The sequence below is a fragment of the Hibiscus syriacus genome, unplaced genomic scaffold (genome assembly GCF_006381635.1).
Source record: "Hibiscus syriacus cultivar Baekdansim isolate YM2019G1 unplaced genomic scaffold, ASM638163v2 tig00000778_pilon, whole genome shotgun sequence".
Lineage (NCBI taxonomy): Eukaryota > Viridiplantae > Streptophyta > Magnoliopsida > Malvales > Malvaceae > Hibiscus > Hibiscus syriacus.
Genome location: NW_024061825.1, coordinates 1,219,209 through 1,241,558, shown reverse-complemented (window position 1 = coordinate 1,241,558; position 22,350 = coordinate 1,219,209). Strand labels below are relative to the sequence as shown.

Here is a 22,350-nt window from a genome sequence, read left to right as displayed (position 1 = left end):
AAGCTGAGAAAAAAAATGTTCAGTGTGTTTAAGTGCTCTGTCACTAAAGTAGATTCTATTATCCGAAGAGTGTACAATTTCCTCTTAAGGAAAATTTTATTGTGCAACAATGTGGCCTCGTACAATTTGGTAAGATGATTTCATATCTCCTTAGCTATATTCTTCTCATCGATGCTTGACAATACTTCATCTGCTAATGTCAGATGAAAGTTTGCCATAACATTATCGTCCATTTCGATCAATTTGTTGTCATATGCGAAATTTACCAGCCTTTCACTGATAGTTGTTAGACAACTATCTTTCCTTAGGATGACCTTCATCTTCAATTTCCACAATGAGAAATATCTCACATTGAACTTTTCAATATCAAATTTTTTTCCATAGCTTCTATTACGGATAGCTCCCACTATTTCACTATCGTGAATAGTTCTCTGGAACCTTCAAAGAATGGGTAATACCTTCTTACTTTCTTATGTTGGAGGATCCACCTTTTGGTGGCAACCACAAAGACAATAAATAGATATTACACACTCTAATCTGGCTCTGATGCCATTTGTTGCGGAATACGGCTATCAGATAGAGAAAAATCGCAACTGATAATTTGAGAAAATAAAAATGAAGATAAAGAAGACATAAATTTTACGTGAAAAACCCCTAAATAATATAGGGTAAAAACCACGGGCAAATGTAGAATAATTTTACTATGAGAAAATAGAAATTACAACTTCTCTCGATCTAACAAGGAGAAAACAATGATAATTCTCTCTTGATAAAAAGGAGAAAACAATTCTCAAGAAAACTCTATAAATTCTCTAGTATTGGGAGAAAACTAGAATGATTTGGGATGGTTTTGAAGCTAAATGGGTTAGGGTATTTATAGTTGAAGCTTAAATACTAATTTATAAATACTCTAAAGTTTAGTGACTAAAGTTACAATTTTATCATTGCCAAATTTTCCAAAATTGCTGCACCGAATTCGCTGCCTACCAATTTTTCAACACTACACCTAAAGTGCAGTCAAACTTTCAACAGTGATTGTAAGATCAATGCTAATTGGAGCTTGAGAAAACTATCTAAAATTAGGGATAAAACTGTCTTTACATTTGCCTCGGTTCTAAGCAATCAGGAAGTTAAAGTGTCTCGGATTTGGGGTAAGATTAGACATAAGTTTCTCTTGCATGCTTTTAAGCATTTTGTCATTACTTGGTTAATTATTGTTGGTAGACTTAATACCAATGATAGATTATTAAGGATGGGTATTACTATTGACTCTCTTTGTGTTTTCTGTTTTGGTTTGGAGTCGAGAGGTAATCTCTTTTTTGCTTGCCCCTTCTCTCAATGCAAGTGGGAGAGTGCCCTTCAACATTGAATTAGGAGCATGAGCTAGTTTGGGCTTACATTTAGATGAGGGGTAAGTCGTTGCTAGGTTATGTCTTTAGGATTGTTTGGGGTGCCCATATTTACTATGTTTGGAGTGAGAGAAATTATCTCATTTTTAGATGGAAGATTTATTCGGGGGATGAGATTTTTTATATTGTTAGAGATACTATTAGAATTGAAGCTAGAAAGTGTTGTATAGATTCCACAAACAATGTAAATACGAGACTGTGTGAAAAGAAGAAGAAGAAGACTAAAGAACGTACTTATCTTATTCCCCCTTTATTTTTTATTCTTTGTATGTATCTCATGTTCTGATCAAATATTATCGTAATTTTAATCGTTTTTATTAATTTTTCTGCTTAATTTCTAATTTCTATTTTTTATTTCTTTCTCACTTACCTCCACGATAACGATTGTCGTCTCTCTTTCTATATTTGTATCATTTGAGCATGATCAAACATTTTCTTCAACAAGTGACGATCAATTTAGTTGAAAATGAGTCGAGAAGAACCCAAAACTAATTTTGTTTTTCAACCATTTTTTTAAAATGACCGTCGAGAGTTTTAAAGAGTCAAATTATCGATATGTGTCGTCCTATGTGATAAAATGATGTTAGATTACTAGTTTAATACATTACATTAGCATTATGTATTTCTAATAACGTATATTGATAATAAGTGATCGATTATTTATAAATTATAATATTAGTGATTAATTCGTTAGTTTTAAAACAGGAGAAAAAATAACCAAATATTAATAATTATTTATATAATTTATCTAATATTTAATTAATAAATTATTTTTATTTAGTTAAAATAAATATATAATCTTACTAACGGTGGATACTAAATCCAAAAGAATGAAAATGTAAGCTGGGCAAGTAATTTTGAACATTTTGAAGACGGCGACCGACCCATAAATGCCCCAACTCGGAGCCTCAGAAAATCCAAGTTGGAAGGAAACTTTTCGAATAAAATTTCTTCAAGGAAGTTCGTCTTGTTTATTCCAATTGTCAACTAAATCACCTTCCTTTCCCGGGATTTGTTACACAAAGTACAACACTTTCTCTCATGTTGCTGAAGAACAAAACTCATTCGAACCATGCAGTTCAAGGAACAATCAGAGCCCTCAGCTCACTCTCCTCTCTGTTCGCCAAAGACCCTCTTCTAATCTCTTCATCAATACCCAACAAACCCAGATTCCAAAACCCCCACCTTTCGGGTCCCAAAGACTTCGAGTACTTCGTCAGGCATCAATGTAAATCAGGTAAACTAACCCTCAGCGATGCACTCACTTATTTCGACAAGCTAATAGCAACCCAACCTTCCCCTTTGATTCAGACGTTTAATATCGTATTGGGTTTTGTCTCAAAGCTTAAACGCAATCCGAATGTGTTTTCGATGTATAGGAAGTTGAATGTTGAAGGAATTAAGCCGAATTTGTATACTTTAAGCATTTTGTTGAATTGTTGCTGTCAGTTAGGACAGATGAGCTCTGGGTTTTGTGTTTTTGGTCATGTTATGAAGAGGGGGTTCGAGCCTGATTTGGTTACCGTTAGTATTTTGTTGAAGGGTATGTGTGGGGATGGTAAGGTTTTGGATGCAGTTAAGGTTTTTGATAAAATGTCTGAAAGAGGGTTTCAAGGGGATGGTGTTGTATATGGGATTCTGATTAATGGGCTTTGTTCCATTGAACGTCCGGTTATGGCTCTTGAGTTGCATAGGAAGATGGAAAAGAGTAATTTCCAAGGGACTCTGATGACATATAGTATCGTTATTGATGCTTTTTGTAAAGATGGGATGGTCGACGAGGCAGCGAGTTTGTTTTCGGAAATGATTTTGAAAGGAATTATTCCGGATACTGTTGTTTATGGTTCTTTGATCAATGGATTTAGTCGTTTGAGTAGGTTGAAAGAAGCTGTTAATGTCTTCGACGAAATGGTTAGTCAAGGACTGACTCCGGATTTGGTCATATATAACACTTTGGTTCATGGTTTCTGCCAAGTAGGGATGTGGGAAGAAGCTATGAAGATTTTCAATCTGATGGTTGGAAAGGGGATTTCTCCTGATGTAGTAACCTTCACAACTTTGATAGATTCTCTATGCAAAGAGGGAAAGACTGGGGAAGCTCAAAGTATATTCGATCTGATGATTCGAAAGGGGGCAAAGGCAGAAATACGAACTTATAATTCACTCTTGAATGGATTGTGTTTAAACGGTCAGTTAGGCGAGGCAGCCAATCTCTTTGGTTCAATAGTTGATAAAGGTCTTGAGCTTGATGCTTTTAGCTACAATATAATGATTAGTGGCTATTGCAAGAGTTGGAAGATTGATGAAGCTTTTCAACTCTTTCAGAAAATGCAATACGACGGAATTAAGCCCACTGCAGCTACTTACAACACACTCATGGGAATGCTTTTTCAAGCAGAGCAAGTGAGCTCTGCACAGAAGATGTTCGACGAGATGCATGTTTATGGTAAATTCCATTATCTACTATATTGTCATGTTGGATGGGCTATGCAAGCATGGCCATATCGACGAGGCTCTTGATCTTTTCCGTTCCCTTGAAAGTACTGATCACAAGCCCAGTATCAAACCTTTTAGCATACTTATTGATGGAATGTGGAAAGCTGGAAGATTGGAAGAAGCTCGGATAATGTTTAATCGAATCTCCGAGAAAGGGTTGTCTCCTGATGTTGTAACATATAACATAATGCTCAGCGGCCTGTGCAAGAACCGTATGCCACTGGTGGCTGATAAATTGCTCACGGAAATGGAAGAAAAGGACTGCTTACCCGATTCCATCTCATATAATGTCGTTATCAATGGACTTTTACGGGAAAAGGAGGTTGAAAAAGCGATGAATCGTTTGGAGCAAATGCGCAAAAGGAACTTCTCGGCAGATGACGGAGTCACTTCAATGCTGCTACCCTTGCCATCAAGGATGAGCAATGTCGTGCAGCTCTCGAGTCCCTTCCAAATGTTATCTGAAAAAACACTGTTTCTTTTCCCGCCCTAGTTGATTATATTTACAATTTTATCAATTTCCTGCTTCTGTATGAATTTGGCTCAATGATATTCACAAAATACAATTATTTTTTCAAACTTTAGCGTAAACTGTACATTAGATTGATACTGGAAGACAACAGAGTATGATAAAAGGAAAAATACAGAGACAGAAAGGTAATACATGGAAATATCATCCATAATGCTATTTACAAGTGAGTTACCAATGCTGTTGGTTTAATTTCTTGTGCTTTGTGATCATCAGCTTTCATTGGGGGTTACAACTCCATTGATGGCCTCAAATTTCCCAGCTTTTTCCAGCACTATCTCAATCTTCAGATAAACAGATACAGAGAGTTAGGCATATATGCCATTCATAAACAAGAAAGACATGCAAAATAGGATGCTATATTATGCAGAATCAGTCGGTAATGAACCTTAGCTTTCTCGATTTGACGACCCTTTCGATCCTCATGGGTGCTGAGCACGGTCGATGTCGCTAATCCTGTTGCATTTCGAAACAACCAGAATCAGGGACCTGTAGAGAGCAAGGTATTTTAAACCAACACTGTTCTCTTTACCTTTCTGGATTGCGAATCCATTTCGCTTCAGAATCTCAGCTATGGTGACAACAGTAGGAATAGCTGGGTACAATAACAAGAAGGATCAGCAAAGATTCCAATGACATACATACATACATACATAACAGGATTGATGATAGATTGAAGTAAAGAATCAAAGAAAATGTACCCATTCCTAAGCCGCAAAGTTCAACCTCGTTGAACTCATGGATGTACCTCTGCAACAAAGCAATCATGGGATCAGATCGGATCAAACCCCATAAAGAAGGAATATTTCTTTTTTTATTATTACCTTGGCACGATTCAGATAGAAGATGAAGGGCTTCTTGGTGTTGGAGACTTGCACCTCATTCTTCTGTTTCTTCTTCTTATCGTTCTTCATGTTCTTGATCTCCTGGGCTGATTCGACAGTTTCCGCCGGAGAAATGATGGAAGCAACTACTGGGTTGTTGCCGTTCTCGAAGTTGAAGTCTTGGCCGGATATGATGGTCTTCTCGGTCCTGGCTTCTTCTTTTGCCTTAGGGCTCTCTGATTCAACTCGTTCAGCTGCAATGTTCGACTCCATTGAATCAACTCGATTCGCTCTTCTGTTGAATATGGCGGGGAAAGAGTCGGGTTTTCAGTTATGGAGAGAAAGTTGTTGCCTTGTGAACTGTGATTTGGGAAATGGGAATGTATTTTATAAGGGAAATTACAAGGTATTTTCCAATTAATAACTGCCACGTGTCCAATTAAAACAAGGACTAAAATGAGTTTAGTAGTTCCCAATTAAATCGTAAAGTTTTAAAGTTTGTGGGATAAAATAGTAGTTTCCAATTAAATCGTAAAATGATATTAAATGAACGTTTTGGGTTCAGTTTTGATGAGTAACTAATAATTAAGATAATTTTGAATTTTGGATCAACTTGTTGATGAGAAAAAAAATTGGGATTAAAATAAATTAAATTTAGAGTATGAAATGTTGGAATAATAAATGTAAATGGTAATAAGAAATTAATATATATATACTAATGTTAGAAACAATTTTGTTGGAAATGATGAAGCTCAATTGAACAACCGACCATGAGATGATGAATTGGCCAATTGAAAAGTTTTGGGTATGGAGGAAAAATGATAGGAAAATTTTGTTATGGAATAGAAGAAATAGAATGAGGTTTAAGAAAAGAATTAGAGAATTGAGAGAAGAAATCAGCCATTTATTCATTGCCTAAGGAAAATTGTTGATTACACAGCAGTTTTATTTAGTTACAGCTGGTACAGAGAATCTAAGAATGTCAGCTGGCATTCTATGCTAACAAACTGCATAACAGGCTGATCTATATCATTTGTTTGCTGTTGCAGGTACTAGGCCACTCGGATTGGGCTTCTTTACTTTGCTTTGGTCATCTTCGGCCTGTTTCCACGCCCCAGGTAACCTCAATCCCATTTCTCCTCGTGCTTCAACTCCATCTTTCATTCCAATTCCTAAATCACATTCCATAATCCCTAACCCTCGTTCCTCCTCGTTCCTCCTCCATCCTGTCCATTCGAATCATTCTCCTTTCCTTGATCTTCTATTTCTTCTCCAACTACAACAATACCCACCCCACGAGATGAGCCTTGTCCCCAAGGATCAAATGTAGGAAACTGACCTCGTAACACCGAATAATCTTCCCAAGTATCATTTGCTTCATCCAGATTTTGCCATCGAACCAAAAGCTGAGTGATTGGTTTTCCATTTGTGTTTATGATTCGTCTCCCAATAACTTTTAAGGGTTTGATTCGGAACTGACCATCATCTTCTATTGCAGGAGGATCTGTTGCAGCACGTGAGGAGTCTCCGATGAATTTCTTCAAGAGACTGACATGAAATACTGGGTGGAGTCTCGATGAGGCTGGTAAGTCTAATCTATAAGCGACTTCCCCTATCTTTTCCAGTACCTTATAGGGGCCAAAGTATTTAGCCGCCAATTTCAAATTTTTTCGTAGGGCAATTGAAGACTGCCTATATGGCTACAATTTGAGGTAAACCAAATCTCCAATAGTAAAAACTCTTTCCGATATGCTTTTATCTGCTTGCTGCTTCATTCTGTTGCTAGCTAATTCCAACTGATGTTTAACTAATTGCCTCATATGTTCTCTGCTATGCATGATTTCACTGACTGATTGTAGAGTAGTATCTGTAGGCCAAACCATAATAGGTGGTTTGTACCCATATAAAGCCTGAAATGGAGTCAGTTTTAAAGCAGTATGGTAAGTGGTGTTGTATCACCACTCTGCCTGGGGTAACCATTTAGCCCACTGTCTAGGTTGATATAAACAAATACCCCTTAAATACTGCTCCAAGCATTGATTTACCCTCTCTGTTTGTTCATCCATCTCAGGATGATAAGCAGTGTTGAAAAAGGTCTTAGTACCCAATTGCTTCATCAATTCCTTCCAAAACAAACTAGTAAAGGTCTTATCTCTATTAGAGATAGCCATTTGAGGTTGACCATGTAATTTATAGACATTGTCTAAGTAGAGCTTAGCTACCTCTATTGCAGAATAAGGATGTAATAGGGGCAGAAAATGACTGTATTTTGTAAACTTATCCACAATGACCAAAATACAGTTTTTCTTAAAGGAAGTAGGCAATTCTTCAATGAAATCCATAGTTATAATCTGCCAAGCTTGATTAGGAACAAGTAGGGGCTGTAGCAAACCAGGTTTTGCTACATGTTCAACCTTAGTTTGCTGGCAAATTTCACAACATCTTACATAAGTAGCAACCATAGATTTTAGGTTTGGCCAATAAAAGTTTGACCTGATTCTGTAATATGTAGCTTGTGTCCCAAAATGTCCCCCCTGAGCAGAATCATGTAGTGTTTGAATAATCTTCACCCTAAGGCTTCCAGTAGCCCCAATATAAACTCTCCCATCATATCTAAGAACAGCCTTAGAATATTTCCATTTACTGTCAGCAGAAGGATTAATAGTCAGAATAGAAATCCAATTCTGAGCTAAAGAATCACCTTGATAGCTTTATTCAATTTCTTGAACCCAAGTAGGCACCAAAGCTGTCACCCCATAACCAAATATTGAGCTTGATCCTCCCATCTTCTAGATAAAGCATCAGCAACCACATTTGACTTTCCTTTCCTATACTGTATAGTATAGTCTAATCCCAATAGTTTTGTCAGCCATTTCTTCTGAATAGTAGTAGTTAGTTTCTGTTCCAGAAGAAACTTTAAGGGCTCATGATCAGTTTTAATCACAAATGGTTTACTCTCCAAGTAGTGTCTCCATTTAGAAACAGCTAAGAGAATAGCAAGATATTCTCTTTCATAAATAGATAATGTTGAATGTCTAGGACTCAAAGCTTTACTCAAATAAGCAATAGACATGCCATCTTGTGAAAGAACAACCCCCACACCCCCAGAACTAGCATATGTTTCTAAATAAAAGAGCTTAGAAAAATCTGGTAAAGCTAATACTGGAGCAGAACACATAGCTGTTTTAAGAGCTTTAAAAGTAGTATAAGCATCAAAAGTCCATTGAAAACCATCATTATTTAACATATGTGTCAATGGTCTGCTAATAATGCCATAATTTCTTATAAACCTTCTGTAATATCCAATCAACCCAAGAAATCCTCTAAGAGATTTAAGAGATTTAGGCTTGGGCCAAGTATACATAGCTTCCACCTTACTAGGGTCTGCAGAAACCCCTGCAGCAGATATAATATGGCCTAGGTACTCCACCTTAGTTTGACCAAAAAAACACTTGGAGAGTTTTGTAAATAATTAGTTCCTTTGCAAAACTTCCAAAACTAACTGTAAATGTTTAACATGGTCTTCCATACTACTACTGTAGACCAATATATCATCAAAGAAAACTAAAACAAACTTTCTAAGGAAAGAATTGAATAATTCATTCATAAGAGCCTGAAATATAGCAGGAGCATTAGTAAGGCCAAAAGGCATTACCTTAAATTCATAGTGCCCTTAATGTGTTCGAAAAGCAGTCTTGTAGATGTCTTCTGGTTTAATTCTGATATGCCAATAACCTGACCTCAAATCAATTTTTGAAAAGTAAACAGCCCCATGTAGCTCATCTAATAAATCTTCTACAATAGGAATAGGAAACTTATCTTTGATAGTCAGATTGTTTAATTGCCTGTAATCTACACAAAATCTCCATGTGTCATCCTTCTTTTTAATAAGAAGGCAGAGAGAGGCAAAGGGGCTCCTACTAGGTTGAATAACAGAAGAAGAAAGCAGAGAAGTTATATGTTTTTCTACCTCAACTTTTTGATTATGAGGAAATCTGTAGGGCCTTAAATTTACTGGTGTGGCATTGGGTTTAAGTGGAATTGTATGGTCATGAGACCTCTGTGGAGGTAAACCTTCAGGTTCAGCAAAAACTGTATTGTATTGGTCCAGTACATGTTGTACTTCTATAGGAATAGAAGTAGGATGTCCTGCTATAGTCAATAGGACAATATAACCCAAAATATCAGAATCTCCTGCACTCATTTTAAGTAAAGTATCCCCTGAAATCTACTGCAGCTCAGTTGAGGGCTGTTGTCCTTGAATACAAATCTGATTTCCTTCATGATCAAAACTTAAAGTCATATTATTGAAGTCCATTAAAATTAGACTGAATAACTTCATCCAATCCACCCCTAAAACCATATCACTTCCACCCAATTTAAGCAATCGAAAATCATGGAAAAAAGTATGTCCCTGCATTTGCCACTGTACTTTATTGCATCTAGCAGTACTGAATAGTATTGGACATTAGCCACAGTAATGGCCAAAGGATAGGGGGTAATAATTTGAATGCCAGTATCAGCCCATTTAGAGGTCAAAAAACTGTGTGTACTGCCACTATCAATTAAGATATTCAATGGTTTTCCTTGAATAGTGCCTTGGATTCTCAATGTAGTATGACCAATAGAACCCGTAATAGCATTCATAGAGATTTCCAAGGTTTCTTCTTCTGGTTGTTGAGACTGTTCTGAATATGTAGGAAAAAATTCCACTGTAGGAGCATCACTTTCCTCAGTAATCATATTCAGTTGTCTGTTTTTACATTGATGACCTGGAATGTATTTTTCACCACATTTAAAACAGAGATTATTCTGCCTTCTATAGTCAATAAGAGTCTGTTTAGGATTTTGTATCACTACAAAATTTGTATTTGCTGGCAGTAAAGATGGTTTAGCAACAGTAGTGGGGTTTGGGTAGGTTGGGTTTTTAAAAGAAGGCCTCAATCTTCTATTCTCAAACTCCACAGATAGTTCATAGAGCTTAGCTTGCTTACTTGCTTCAGACAAATTCTTAGGATCTAAAGCCTTGACCCTATGCTTAATATCATCTCTGAGTCCACTAATAAAAAGAAACAAAAAATTCCTCAGTCAAAGTAGGATTCTGCAAAAGCATATGAGGTTGTAACTCCTCAAACTTCTCCTGATAATCCTCAACAGATCCCTTTTGAGTTAACTTAGTGAATTCCTCCACAATGTCAGAAAAATATCTATCACTAAATCTATGACAAAGATCAGGTTCAAACTCATGCCAAGTTACATGATGCTTCTGCATAATATAGCCATCAAACCATATTTCTTCTTTTCCTGTGAGATACGTAGTAGTCATCTTAACACTTTGTTCTACAGAAACATTGCATAGGGAAAAATACTTAAGGCACTTTTAAAGTCACCCCCTAGGATTTAGTCCTTCAAAAAATGGCAGTTCAATTTTTGGTCTATGCCATATACTCCCTGAACTGCTAAATGAACCCCCTGGTCCTCTATTTTCAGTTTCCAGCCCCAACATACTAGGTTTAGTTTGACTGTTTTCACCCATTTAATTCTCAGGCCTAGAACTGTTCTTACGGGCTAAACAAGCATCAGGCTTATCCTTCAAAATTCCGGGTTCATCAGTTTTATAAGAGAATCTTGATTTATCCTTAACTACAGTCACCAAAACAAGATATTTTTCCCCATCTTTAGAGCTATTAGGAGTGTATACCTGATCCCCTACAGATTGCTCTTGTTCACCATTTCTGCCAGTTAAGATCTTCAGTATATCTTCCACATAGCCGTGATTCGTGGCCATCCTTGCCTCCAATGCAGTAATCCTGTTTTCTTGATTCTCCCACCATTTAGGTGGATTAGTCTCATTTTGACCTTGTTTCACCAAAGAAGCAAGATCTGTAATATGTTTCTGAATCCCAACTAAATTCGATTCTGCCATAGATTGGTTCTTCTTTGGCATGCCCTCAAATTTTTTTTCCAGAATCTTTGCTCTAATTACCAATTTGTTATGGAATAGAAGAAATAGAACGAGGTTTAAGAAAAGAATGAGAGAATTGAGAGAAGAAATCAGTCATTCATTCATTGCCTAAGGAAAATTGTTGATTACATAGCAGTTTTATTTAGTTACAGCTGGTACAGAGAATCTAAGAATGCCAGCTGGCATTCTATGCTAACAAACTGCATAGCAGACTGATCTATATCATTTGTTTGCTGTTGCAAGTACTGGGCCACTCGGATTGGGCTTCTTTACTTTGCTTTGGTCATCTTCGGCCTGTTTCCACGCCCCAGGTAACCTCAATCCCATTTCTCCTCGTATTTCAATTCTATCTTTCATTCCAATTCCTAAATCACATTCCATAATCCCTAACCCTAATTCCTCCTCCATACCCAATTCTGTCCATTCGAATCCTTCTCCTTTCCTCGATCTTCCCTTTCTTCTCCAACTACAACAAATTTGTACAATGATTATAGTGGTTCAACTTTTAAACCAAGTCTACATCCACTACCTTAGTGTTGGGATTTTAAGAGGCTCAAATTGACAACCGAAAATGTTGCAAGGGGGTGAATTGATAAAAAAGTTTAAGGAGTAACGAAAATGAAAGTCAAAACAATTGACACAATGATTTATAGTGGTTCGACTATTAACCAAGTCTACATCCACTACCTTAGCTCATCACTAAGGATTTTCTAACAAATTCACTAATTTATTCTTTCTTTTTCAAGGATAAAGAGATAACCTTTACAACTCCCTATCTTTTTCCCTCGGTAAGATAGAACCAACCCCTTTACAATAAAGGAAAGATAATGTAAACAAGAAAACCCTTTAAGATAGGTGTTTATAAGAATTAAGCTCTTTAGAACAAATATTTACAAGAGAGAATAAAACTAAGAATGAAAGACTTCTTCTCTTGTGTTTGAATACTTGGATAGGTTCTCTAACCTTTCTTTAAGTGTCCTCAACTTGTATTTATATGTTGGAATGTTGTTGTGGCCCTTTCTAGTCGGTGGAGGTGGTTTGGAGCCGTTGGGGATCAATTTTGTGTAAAATAAAACTGCCCAGACCAAGGGGTATCGGGTAATCCTAAAGGGAGCATCGGTACTACCTTTGTTTATTTTAAATAAACTAGTCGTTGACCCTTATGGCATCGGTACTACACATATGGTATCGATACTATTATGTAAAGTTGTATCGATACCCTTTTGGGTATTGATAGCATTTTTGCATTCTGGAATTTTGAGCAATGCTAGTAGTATCGGTACTACCTAATGAGTATCGATATTTCCCTTACCTTTGGTATCGGTACCATATAAACATTATCGATACTTGTTCATTAGGTATCGATACTGTAAGAACAATTTCGGTACTACTTGTACAAAAACGTATTTTGTGCTCAATTTCACTTTTAAGGACTTTGAATTATTTTTGAAAACTTTGAAAACTTTTAAATAAATTTAATTCAAGTCCAAAAATATTTTGCCTTAATTTGTTATATCAAAATATAATTCTAGACTTAGCTTCACATTAAGGATTTTCAAACAAATTCACTAATTTGTTCTTTCTTTTTCTAGGTTCAAGAGTAACCTTTACAAAACCCTTAGTTTTTCAATGGTTAAATTAAAATCAGTCCCTTTTACAATATTAAAAGAAGTAAACAAGAAAACCTCTCAAAGGTATGTGTTTACAAGATTTAAGCTCACAAGAAAAACAATTAAAAGATTTGCAATTAGCTCAAACACACTTATATACAAGAGAAAAGGAAAGATAAAGAGTGAAAGAGTTTTCCTCTTGATCTCTATTGCTTTGATAGGTGTTGTCAAACCTTCTTCAAGTGTCCTCAACTTGTTTTATATGTTGGAATGAGTTTGTGGCCGTTTGTAGCCATTGGGATATTTTGGAGCCTTTGGGATTAATTTTTGCAAAATAAAACTACTAAGGATAGGGAGTATCGTTACTCATTTAATGAGTATCGATACTACCTTTATAATATTTAAATAAACTAGTCGTTGAAGACCGTTGGGCTTGACCAGTATCGTTATTATGCTTCATGGTATCGATACCACGATGTAAAGTAGTATCGGTACCCCTTGAGTATCAATACCTATTTTGCATTCTAGAATTTGAGCAATTTGGAAAACAACTGGTAGTATCGATACTACCTAGAGAGTATCGATAATTCTCTTACTTTTGGTATCAATACCACATGAACAATATTGGTATGTTCATTTAGTATCGATACTGTAAGAACAGTATTGGTACTACGTACCTATAAAAAACATTTTTGTACTTAAATTCTAGTTTAATGGACTTTGAATTATTTTTGAAAACTTTGAACAAATTCAATTAAGTCCAAAAACATTTTTCCATAATTTGTTATATCAAAATATTATAAAACATGGTTCAACAAATTTTATTGGAAAAATAGAAACATTTTTTAAATTTCGATTATTTGGGATGTTGTATATATTAATTGGGATTTAATTCGATTGATATTGTTGTTAATGCACTATATAAAAAGGACATAAATTAATATTATTTTCATAATATAAAAAATATAGACTCGAGCATGTTTAAATATGAAATATTTTTTTGAGTAAAAGTAATTCTGAATAATTTAGATATTGTATTAAAAATAAGGGTAAACTTCGTTAGATACCATCGAACTTTAGGCTTAGCTAGGGATGAATATGAGTCGGGTTTGGATCGAGTTCCAGTCAATTTGATAAAATCTAAAAATTATACATTCGGCCCAACTTTTAGAGATAAAATCCAAACTCGATCCGAAATAATATTTTCTAAATAAAACATATTAATTTTATTCAATAAAAAATAGAAATTTAATTAAAAATAATATATTGAGTTTGCAATTATCCCCAAATATATAAGATATTTTTTGGGCCAGATCGAATATTTTTCACCCTAAACTCAAACCCAACCCGACCTGAATATAATCTCTAAACAACTCGATTCGAACCCGAATTCTTTTTCAAAAATCTAAATCGATAAGGTCTAAACTGTCGGGTTCAAGTCTCATGCTCATCCCTAGGTGTTTTATCGTTTATTGCACTGAATTTTTAATTTTGTCAATTATAAGATTAAACTTTGATTTTCGTTTCAATTATAGCATTGAGCCATTAAATCGTTAACATTTGGATCAAAACGATGTCATTTTGGTGAGGTGTATATAATAGCGACCATCAACTGTGTCATCGTGTCGTTAACGATTTTACGGTTCAATGATATAATTGAAACAAAAATCAAAGTTCAATACTATGACTAATAAAATAGAAAGTTCAGTGGTATAAACTACGCTTAAAATTCGATGATATCTGATTTGGTTTACCCAAAAATAATTGTTCGTGCATAAATATTGAACTAGGCCCAAACCCATGTAAGATAGGTGTCATTTTGCCTCAAATCTAACAAAACAATAACAAAATCATGGTAAAGGCCCAATCCAAATAAAAGTTGTCACTTATTTTAGGGTTTCAGCCTTTATGCATAAGCATCATATCAAAGCTATTCTCTCTAGTTTCACCATTACCAAACAAACCCTAAACTCTACAGCTTCAGGAATCAAGCATTTCGACCATGGTAAGTTAGTTAGTTACTTCCATCTTTTTCTTCACCGTCTTCTTTGTTGTTCTTACGGTGGAGAAAATCGTTTCTTTTTCCCGACAGGCAGATGTTGATACGGAGGTGGCGGCTTCCGGAGTGCCCAAGAAGAGATCATTCAAGAAATTTAGCTTCATGGATGTTAGAAACAATTTTGTTGGGAATGATGAAACTCAATTGAATAATCGAATAATTGCCAAGAGGGGTGAATTGGCCAATTGAAAAATTTTGGGTACGGAGGAGAAATGATAGGAAATTTTGCACAATGATTTATAGTGGTTCGACTTCTAAACAAAGTCTACATCCAATATCTTAGCTTCACACTAAGGATTTTCGAACAAATTCACTAATTTGTTCTTTCGTTTTCTAGGCTCAAGAGTAATCTTTACAAAACCCTTAGTTTTTCAATGGCTAAACTAAAATAACTCCCTTTTACAAGGTTAAAATAAGTAAACAAAAAACCTCTCAAAGGTAAGTGTTTACAAGATTTAAGCTCACAAGAAAAACAATTAGATATGCAATTAGCTCAAACACACTTATGTACAAGAGAAAAGGAAAGATAAAGAGTGAAATAGCTTTTCTCTTGATCTCTATTGCTTGGATAGGTGTTGTCCAACATTCTTCAAGTGTTCACAACTTGTTTTTATATGTTTGAATGAGTTTTTATATGTTGGAATGAGTTTGTGGCTGTTTCTAGCTGTTGGGGATGTTTTGGAGCTCTTGGGGATTAATTTTCTACAAACTAAAACTGCACAGGACATGGAGTATCGTTACTCATTTAATGAGTATTGATATTACCTTTATAATATTTAAATAAACTAGCCGTTGAAGATCATTGGGTTTGACCAATATCAATATTATGCTTCATGGTATCGATACCACTCTGTAAAGTAATATTGGTACCCTTTGAGTACCCTTTGAGTATCGGTACCTATTTTGCATTCTAGAATTTGAGCAATTTGAGAAACAATCGGTAGTATCGATACTACCTAGAGAGTATCGATACTTCTCTTACCTTTGGTATCGGTACCACATGAACAATATCGATATTGTTCATGTAGTATCGATACTGTAAGAACAGTATCGGTACTACGTACCCAGAAAAATAATTTTGTGCTTAAATTATAGTTTAATGGGCTTTGAATTATTTTTGAAAACTTTGAATAAATTCAATCAAGTCCAAAAACTTTTTTTTCATAATTTGTTATATCAAAATATTATAAAACATGGTTCAACAAATTTTATTGGAATAATAGAAACACTTTTATTTTTAATTTCGATTATTTGGGGTGTTGTATATATTAATTGGGATTTAATTCAATTGACATTGTTGTTAATGCACTATATAAAAGGACATAAATTAATATAATATGTTCATAATATATAAAAATATATATACTCGAGCATGTTTAAACATTAATTTTTTTGAGTAAAAGTAATTCTGAATAATTTAGATATTGTATTAAAAATAAGGGTAAACTTCGTTAGATACCATCGAACTTTAGGCGTTGTTAGGGATGAATATGGGTCGGGTTTAGATCGAGTTTTGGTCAATCTGATCAAATTTAAAAATTATACACTCGACCCAACTTTTTGAGATAAAATCCAAACTCGATCCAAAATAATATTTTTTAAAAAATAAAATATATTAATTTTATTCAATAAAAAATAGAAATTTAATTGGAAAAATAATATATTGAGGGGTCTTATTGCAATTATCCCCAAATATATAAGATATTTTTTGGGTCAGATCGGATATTTTTCACCCTAAACTCAAACCCGACCCGACCTGAACATAATCTCTAAACAACTCGATCCGAACCCGAATTCTTTTTCAAAAATCTAAACCGATAAGGTCTAAACCTGTCGGGTTCAAGTCTCATGCTCATCCTAGGTGTTTATCGTTTATTGCACTGAATTTTTAATTTTGTCAATTATAAGATTAAACTTTGATTTTCGTTTCAATTATAGTATTGAGCCATTAAATCATTAACATTTGGATCAAAACGATGTCGTTTTGGTGAGGTGTCTATAACAGCAACCATCAACTATGACATCGTGCCGTTAATGATTTTACGGTTCAATGATATAATTGAAACAAAAATCAAAATTCAATACGAAATGGAATTTTCTTGAATAATATGAAATGGAATTTTCATTTTCATTGTTTTTGTTATGTAATTGTAGGTTTCAGAGAGGTCTCAAGAGGAAGCCTATGGCTTTAATTAAGAAACTTCGAAAGGCGGTAATTTGTTATTGTCTTTGCTCTTTCAGATTCTAAAGTTGTTTTAGTATAATGAACATCATCTGATCTTTTGTTGTGTATGTTGCTGAATTCTCGTTGTAAATCTAGTTTTTGAGCATATTATCCCGATTCGAAATCATTTGTGTTTAATTGTTCTGTTTAAGCTAAACTATTATGCTCACATAATCTTTGCTCCGATGTATTATACCAGAAAAGGGAGGCTCCACCTGGTGAGAAGCCGGAACCGGTGAGAACCCACCTCCGGAATATGATCATTGTGCCTGAAATGATCGGTAGCATCATCGGTGTCTACAATGGGAAGACATTCAATCAGGTTGAAATCAAGCCTGAAATGATTAGTCACCTTGCCGAGTTCTCCATTTCATACTAGCCGGTTAAGCACGGTAGACCTGGTATCGGTGCTACTTACTCTTCAAGGTTCATTCCTCTGAAGTGAAGTTCTTTCCTGCAAGCTTGGATGCTTAATCTGGCGGTTAGTGTGAAGATATTTGAGGCTAAATTTTGTTTGGAAATGAGATTTGTTTACCCTTTTGGTTTCTATTTAGATAAATGAGGCATTGAGGTACCTTGGATGTTTGTTCTAAGTTTGATCGTAGTTGAAGATGTCAATGTCTTATCCGATATTCAAATTCGATTTTGTTGACATTTGTCAACCCGTCCAATGTTCCTTGAGCTTCCTCTCACCTTCCTGCAATGTTTTAGTTGTAGCCTTTCGACATCGGCAGCCATGATCTATTCCAATGCTGTTGAAAAACCGACACTTGTTTAAGCTTTTGTCGGTTCTTTAACGACATTATCAGCATGATGTGCTTAACAATTCCAAAATGATAAACAGAACCAACCTTGTAGCCAGGAGGGGGAATGGAATGGAAGGCCTTGTCATTCTCTCATTCATCTTGTGGTTCAAACCCTTGGTTTCGTTGACTTTGGCTGCGACTGTCGTTGAAACCCAATCGATCTTCCACTAGAACTAGATCACTTTCTTGTTAGTAGGATGTGGTGTAAAGAAGAAAATCTTAATTTTGAATTCGGTGATTTCTCTGTTCTTCCGGTTTAAGCTGAAAGTGCTGGACTCCTTCCGGAACGAAAAGGTTGTAAGATTTCTTAGAATCATTTCTTAGATGTTCTTTGCTTCTTTTATGTTTGTCTGCACCATCAATTTGAAGATTACTAGATATATTTTGTTGTCTCTACAGGCCATGTTCTCCTTTGAAAATTTTCTGATTTTTATACTCTTGTAATTTGTCTCTATTGACCATGTTCGAACATGAATATGTATGCGTCGATGATAGTCGAGGGTTCCGGCATCATAATGTTAACTTCCTTTGATATGCATGCAACATCATTTTGAACATGATATTCCAGCTCTTGTTGATGATGCATGTTAAGTACATATAGCTGGTATGCATGCACAATTGTTAGAAACATGATATTTGAGTACTCATGAGTGTCCGTTAATCGTGTCAGCAGAAAGGGCGAAAGGATCGGACCTTGTTGGAAGCAGTGGTGGGCCGAGGTGGCGCGGAATGCAAAAGAGTTATTTTCTCTGCCTCAAATCAAATACAGTAAATAAGAAGGTATTGCTACTCAGTCTTGGCTTTCATCTCAGCAATATGGTCATCCACCAATGCTGACTTGCAGGCCATTTAAGAATTACAAATTAACCAACAACAAATTCGTCTAGTGGGATGAGACACTAAATCCTTTAAACAAAGTCGGGGTTCGAATTCTGACGTTTGCGAATGGAGCAAACTGGGTTAAGAGGGTTGTCTTCGTCTCTGTAATACCCGATCAAGAGTAATCGGTCAATAAATCGGATACCAATGATTAATTCAAAAAAATTACAAATTAATATAATCTCTCATGTGTTTTAATCATATGTATAATCATATTCCATATGTGCTCTAATCATATGTATAATCATATTCCATTTGCATCCCATAATATGGACCGAGGGTGCAGAAGGCGGTTTAACTTCATAAATTTTTAAATTCTTATATAATTCAACTATTATATATATATATAATTAATCATCTAATTTCGTATCTTAAGGTTATAATTTTTTAAAAGTTTATATTTCTAATATAAAATATTATATCCGTCTGCGATTACTGAGACCTTTGGCTTAGAAAAAGATAAAAATAATATTTAAATAGTGAGAATTATATTCATAAAATAATATTTAATATAATATTAAATAGTGAGAATTATATTAAAGAGAGATTTGGGTGCCCCACAATGTTTCGGTTGTACATGTATATATATATAACGTGACCAATTTGCACAAATTATATAAAAATAAATTATCAGATCCAATAAATCGGTTCACTATTCATAAAATAAACAACTATTATACAAACCCCATCTCAAATACTAATAATAAAAATTATTTCGTTAATTTTAATATTTATAATAATTGATTTTGTAATGAGTTTGTTGAAACTAAATTAATTATAAAATTTAGTATTTATAATGTGTTATTCTCGTTAAACTTAAATTAGTTGTATAATTCAATATTTATAACAATTAATTTTAATTCTAATCATTACATTAATTAAGATTTTGTAATTTATGACATTAAAAAGTCTATTCATTTGTGATAATTTTTTTAATAGTCTAAAATTATTACATAATATTTATTAAGAATTTTTCTTAGTCAGTAACAACGTGCACATTCTACAGGTATAACTGTTTGAATCTGTAATTTTTATGAAAAAAACACTCTCATTAACAACTAAGGTCGTTTAATGAGTTCTATTCATTTATATAATCTTATTTTCACTAATTAAATTTTATTTCATTTTTTTTATTCAAATTTAGTTTAATTGACATTGTGGTTGATCGAACATGCTTAAGTATTTAGTACTCATCTATTTATATGTAAAGAGAAATCTAGATAATATAAATATTTTCAAAAAATTATAAAAATATTTAATATTTTATTTATCCCAAAATTGCCTTAAAAAATGCATTAATGGAAATTAATGAAATGCCCCATCAACATGCACATGGTAATGTTCCCAATCTCTCATGGCCTCCTAAATTTTTAATAAATTCCAACACAAATATATATACAGAAAATTCAATACAATAATCTAAAAATTATACATTTCAACGTGTTTAATATTTCATAGTATGTTTTTTTTTTCGAAATAAATTTTATAGTATGTTAAAAAGATTATGAATAATTTAGACAAATATAACAAAAAAAACACCATTAGAATTAAAACTAAGGGGGAAGAATAAAACACACAGACAACAAACTATGAAAAAACATGTGATAAATTATTAAAAAATTCTCCCCCCATTAGCAGTAAAAAAAGCCAGACAATTGAGTTCAAGTTCATTGGTTCTTGTTCATTACACAAATGTCCCAAATATTTGCGTGTCTGTATATTGCCAAAACATATATGAAAAACATCACATAAAATACACAGACACCATCCAGACAAGTTGCCCTAATTCCATGAACTTTAGTGCTTTAGGTTGCTCTTGCATTTCTCCATTGCTCTAATCATGAGCCCGATCGCTTCCGATCCCTTTATTATACGCAAACGCTTGCAAGAATCGACAAACATCTTGCAAAAAATTAGTTTAAACCTTAATCAACCACTTAACATAGGTACACGTACATATAGGGCCCAAGTTGAGGTAAACTGCTAGATGTACATGCATGAACATGGATATATATATATATATATATATATATATATATATATATATATATATATATATATATTATATATATATATATACTCCCATGGTACATCGCCCACGAGCATCCAGTCCATCCTTATCTTCATAGGTTGGCATATAGTCAGAACTGTTGAGAAGATCCATCAACTTGCTCTCGTTCATAAGTCTATCATCCTTGAGATCGTAATTCGCTTCTAAAAAAATATCGGTCAATGAATCAGATAATGACACGATGTGAAAATAGAATTATCATTATCGAATGTATGTAAAGTTTACCCATGGTGAAGGAACTGACATCTTGGCCAAGGCATCACATAAATTTTGGTAGCCGTTGTACAGCTTCAGATCCACCTTACGCAAAATGGTGCACCATCCATGCTGACCTTGACAAGGGCAGCAGCTTTCTGACATTCCTCGCTGTTGTTCTTCTGGTTGGCCATTATGCTCTTCCGATAAGACCGAACTGGTGGCCAACCGATACTGTGCCCTAAAAAACCAACCATTATATACTTATAAACATGGAAAAACAACATATGTTGATGTAAGAAATTGTGCGTGGTTTTATTTTTTGGACATACTTGGCTGGTGGTTTGCAGGATCTTTGGTGTATGAAGTTTCTTTTGAACCATTCCCTAGGTTCTGGTCCAGATCCATGCCGGAGAACCCTCTTTTCCCTGTCGTCTTTGGTGAACTCTCCACTTCATTTTCACCACCAGCGGCGGCGGCTCCTCCACCACCTCCACCGGGCAACCCTAGACACAGCTCGGTCACTTTGTAGTTCAAATCACGCTCGGTTCCTTGCATGGTGGCGATTTCTGTGACTATCTTATGTTTGTTAAGAAATAGAGAGAGAATTTAAGAAAAGAGAAACCCTCAAATATAAAAGACTGTGGGGTGAGGTTTGTATGGATGCATGTGTATGTCACATCATCATCCATGGATTGTCAACACGTGGAGGAAGATGGGACGTTGGATCTTTAACCAAAGTAGTTCATTATTCGTACCTATATCATAAAAAATATAAAATTTTCTTAATCATTAAAACCACTTAAAAGATTCACGATTAATTACTAAAACTTACCAGAGACTTAATCTAAGAAAGAATGGTCATGCCCACTAATTATTTTGATAACTCTTTTCAAATTGAACACTATCATCAGTAGGTATAATGAGAAGTCACAAAAGTTTAACTATCACATGCATTTAAGAAGCTTTTTTTTCCAATTTTTCTAGAGTTGTTGGGAGAAGCATATAATTAATGAAAGACCCAATTTAATTAATTATGCTAATTTGTATAATATGAAAGAACCTTCCATTATGTATAATCTCACATGAATCATAATTCATGGCATGAAATGAGACTAGGGATGGGCATGGGATCCGAACTCAACGGGTTCCGACTCGATCGGGGGTTATTTTTAAAAAAATTGGATCGGGAAGGTTTTTAAATATGATATTCGGGTCGGACGGGTCGAGTTTAGATTTAGGGTAAAATACCTGACCCGACTAAAAAAATTATAATTTTATTT

At 34.6% G+C, this 22,350-nt stretch overlaps 2 protein-coding genes and 1 pseudogene across 2 annotated transcripts; 1 reads left to right on the top strand and 2 right to left on the bottom strand.

Annotated features, from left to right (window-relative positions):
- Positions 1-2,306: 2,306 nt before the first annotated feature.
- On the top strand, positions 2,307-4,390 carry LOC120114442 (annotated as a pseudogene).
- Positions 4,391-4,629: 239 nt separating this feature from the next.
- Positions 4,630-5,600, bottom strand: LOC120114434 (uncharacterized protein At2g34160-like). The gene is made up of 5 exons (XM_039135361.1): positions 5,259-5,600; positions 5,136-5,184; positions 4,967-5,029; positions 4,823-4,890; positions 4,630-4,718 (listed from the first exon to the last, which is right to left on the bottom strand). Exons 1-5 carry the CDS (start codon positions 5,529-5,531, stop codon positions 4,647-4,649), a joined length of 525 nt encoding a protein of 174 aa, XP_038991292.1. The 5' UTR covers positions 5,532-5,600; the 3' UTR covers positions 4,630-4,646.
- A 15,252-nt stretch (positions 5,601-20,852) lies between these two features.
- On the bottom strand, positions 20,853-21,697 carry LOC120219362 (auxin-responsive protein IAA14-like). The gene is made up of 3 exons (XM_039216179.1): positions 21,400-21,697; positions 21,098-21,308; positions 20,853-21,015 (listed from the first exon to the last, which is right to left on the bottom strand). The coding sequence occupies exons 1-2, from the start codon at positions 21,623-21,625 to the stop codon at positions 21,163-21,165; spliced, it is 372 nt and encodes a 123-aa protein (XP_039072110.1). The 5' UTR covers positions 21,626-21,697; the 3' UTR covers positions 20,853-21,015; positions 21,098-21,162.
- Between the last annotated feature and the right edge of the window lie 653 nt (positions 21,698-22,350).

What these genes read in the sequence shown, in the direction of transcription:
- LOC120114434 (XM_039135361.1), bottom strand. Translation starts at nt 5,531, where the DNA reads ATGGAGTCGAACATTGCAGCTGAACGAGTTGAATCAGAGAGCCCTAAG. An exon ending in ACTTTGCGGCTTAGGAATGG is followed by an intron (nt 5,030 to 5,135) that starts GTACATTTTCTT and finishes TATTGTACCCAG; the next exon opens with CTATTCCTACTGTTGTCACC. An exon ending in GTCAAATCGAGAAAGCTAAG is followed by an intron (nt 4,719 to 4,822) that starts GTTCATTACCGA and finishes GTTTATCTGAAG; the next exon opens with ATTGAGATAGTGCTGGAAAA.
- LOC120219362 (XM_039216179.1), bottom strand. Translation starts at nt 21,625, where the DNA reads ATGCAAGGAACCGAGCGTGATTTGAACTACAAAGTGACCGAGCTGTGT. An exon ending in TCCTGCAAACCACCAGCCAA is followed by an intron (nt 21,309 to 21,399) that starts GTATGTCCAAAA and finishes TTGGTTTTTTAG; the next exon opens with GGCACAGTATCGGTTGGCCA.